The sequence below is a fragment of the Populus euphratica genome, unplaced genomic scaffold (assembly GCF_000495115.2).
Source record: "Populus euphratica unplaced genomic scaffold, PopEup_1.0 scaffold3423.1, whole genome shotgun sequence".
NCBI lineage: Eukaryota > Viridiplantae > Streptophyta > Magnoliopsida > Malpighiales > Salicaceae > Populus > Populus euphratica.
The window spans coordinates 9,672-12,181 of NW_011503238.1; the positions used below are offsets into that span (position 1 = coordinate 9,672).

Here is a 2,510-nt window from a genome sequence, read left to right on the forward strand (position 1 = left end):
TTGCTGTCCCTACAATTTCTTGTAAGAAATTTATATGCTCACCAGCTCTCTCGCAGTCTCCTGCAATTTTGACGGCCAGGATGCTTCAAGTTCGCATGAATTTAATTGCTTTTCAGTAGAACACTCTAATGGAATTGAAAGAGAAAGTAAATTTACTCGCAAGCAGCATTAGCATCAAGTGTATGAACTAAATCATCCTTTGATTTAAAGTATAAGATCAGAAGTTCTGCTAGGTTACTTTGGAATGTACAATAGAACACCCTTTACATGTGTCTATAACATCATTTTCTGAAAATATTCTGGAAGTTCATCACGTATACAACATCAAAATAAAAGTTAAGCATGTGCTGTTCTTACCATTTGAGAGAAAAAAAGAGAGTATAAAATGAAGAAAGAAAATGCCTTCTGTACCATCTTTGAGCCCCAAGCAGCGAGTCATAAGAGCATACCTGATCTTCTCTGTCAGATGCCCTACTCCACATTATCATTGCTGGGGCTCTGGGGAAGACTGACTGATCTATCAGCTGTACTCAACCCATAAGAAGAGTAGTCATCATAGTGCCCATATTTGCTGGAGTTTCCACTCCCTAAATTGTGTCTGCTAGAGTAGTATTGGTTGAGGCCAATACCGGTAGGAGCCCTCCCAAAGTCTGGCCGTCCCAGTGGCAAAGATGGTGATAGCCTGTGAGGGTCGTGAGGTGATCTAGAAGGTTGGTAACCATTTGGATTATGTTGCTGGTGGTGGGGATGGTAATGGTGCTGATGCTGGTGCTGGTAGAGATGGTGGTTGCTGCTATGGTGGTGGGCGGTGTTCAGATTGCATAGACTTGGAGAGCTATGGACTCTAGTCATTGGGTTTCTACTAACATGATAGCTATTCATGAAGGTGGGTTCATGCGGCACAGAATCAACAGTGTTGCTTTCTGGAGACGTACTTTTCGGAGAAGAGCTAGCAGAGAGGCTGAAGGAGGGATGGTTTGCATTGATAGGGGAAAGTCTAAAACTGCCAGTTGGACGAACCATACCATTAACAGCCTCCACATAACGTTGTTCTGGTGCACTGGGATCCATGGGAGTAGATTTTTCTATTGCAGCAGGATTTGAAGGGAACAAGAAGGCTCGTAGCTTTGGAGTTCCTTCACTTTCATGACGGTCATATTCATCAAGCATATGCTTCAGATCCTCATTGGTTTTCACAGACACCAGAACGTCAAGTTCTTCAGGTATAACCTGATACTTCAGGACCATGTCTCCTTCAAACTCCACGCTAAGCTTCTTCTTAAGCTCTGCACATCACAAACAGGACCATATAAAAGAGTTCCATATGGTCTATGAGGTAAAGCAGAAGAGCATGCAAAAGAAGTCACCGTCGCTAACAGCGCATGAGCAACCATTGCAAAATATTGTAGAGAAACCAAGAAAAACGAGAGCTGCGCTCCATAGCTATCACCATCACAATCCTACTAGTTGATCAAACAAGTTTTGTCATACAGATCTATATTGCTCATCAAACAAGCCGACCCAGGCAATTAATTCATATTATGCATGTATATAAGCATAATCTAGCACCTAAAGATTGAGCTTATATCTTTCTTTTTCACGAAAATTGACGAAAACCCTTTTTAGTTTGATCTTTAACACACGATATAGAGCCAAGGATTTACACAGCGTCCAAATTCAACCGCCTCTCTTGCCATTCTCAGCTACTACATAACTGTTAACGTTTAAACAAATTCTTTGCATAAGGAGATGTCAAAACATAAAATTTTGTCAGTTCAAATTTCTGACTCAATGCAATAATTTAGCCTTTACCAGATATTATCTTTATAGTTATTAAACCTGGTTTAACCTCACGACCTTTGACCGGTTTTTTATTTTGAATCATAAAATAGATTAATTTCAAGAAATATTTATTTTAAAAGATTTTGTTCAAAACTTTTATTCAAAATAACATCATTTATGTTTTTTTTTAAAAAAACTAAACAATATAGACTATTGTCGAAACAACAATAATAAAATAAAATTGCATGATATAATTACTTAAGTTTTTTTAATAAGCACACCAACAAAAAATCATCTGTTTTAGAAAATAATTACGGGCATTAAGAAAAAAGCAGGAAACCTGAGAAGTTGATGTCGCGAGGAATGGCAATGACACGTGTCTCACCGCCAACGTACTTGAGGTGGCCATCAACGGCTCTCGGCGTGATTTTCCCGCCATAGCTACACAAGAGCTTCACTCTGTTCTTCGGAGACGATGTAGCAGCAACAGCGGAAGCTTCATCGGCCATATCTTTCATCATTTCCACCGAGTTCACAGCTCGCTTTTGCAACTCAGTAATCATATCGAAACTCGTCGTTCCGATTCGATTTAACTCAATTCCTTCTGAATCTACAACCAGCAACAAATTATATATAAAAAAAACCATAAACAATTTTTTTATGAGATAAAAAAAAGAAGAAAGAAATGAATAGAATTTTTTTTCTTCTGATTTTCTGGTTCTTTATCT

General features: G+C 38.7%; 1 protein-coding gene across 1 annotated transcript; it reads right to left on the bottom strand.

The window, feature by feature from the left end:
• Positions 1 to 179: 179 nt before the first annotated feature.
• LOC105119726 (uncharacterized) lies at positions 180 to 2,477 on the bottom strand. Its single transcript, XM_011017895.1, has 2 exons — positions 2,123 to 2,477; positions 180 to 1,286 (listed from the first exon to the last, which is right to left on the bottom strand). Exons 1-2 carry the CDS (start codon positions 2,427 to 2,429, stop codon positions 472 to 474), a joined length of 1,122 nt encoding a protein of 373 aa, XP_011016197.1. The 5' UTR covers positions 2,430 to 2,477; the 3' UTR covers positions 180 to 471.
• Between the last annotated feature and the right edge of the window lie 33 nt (positions 2,478 to 2,510).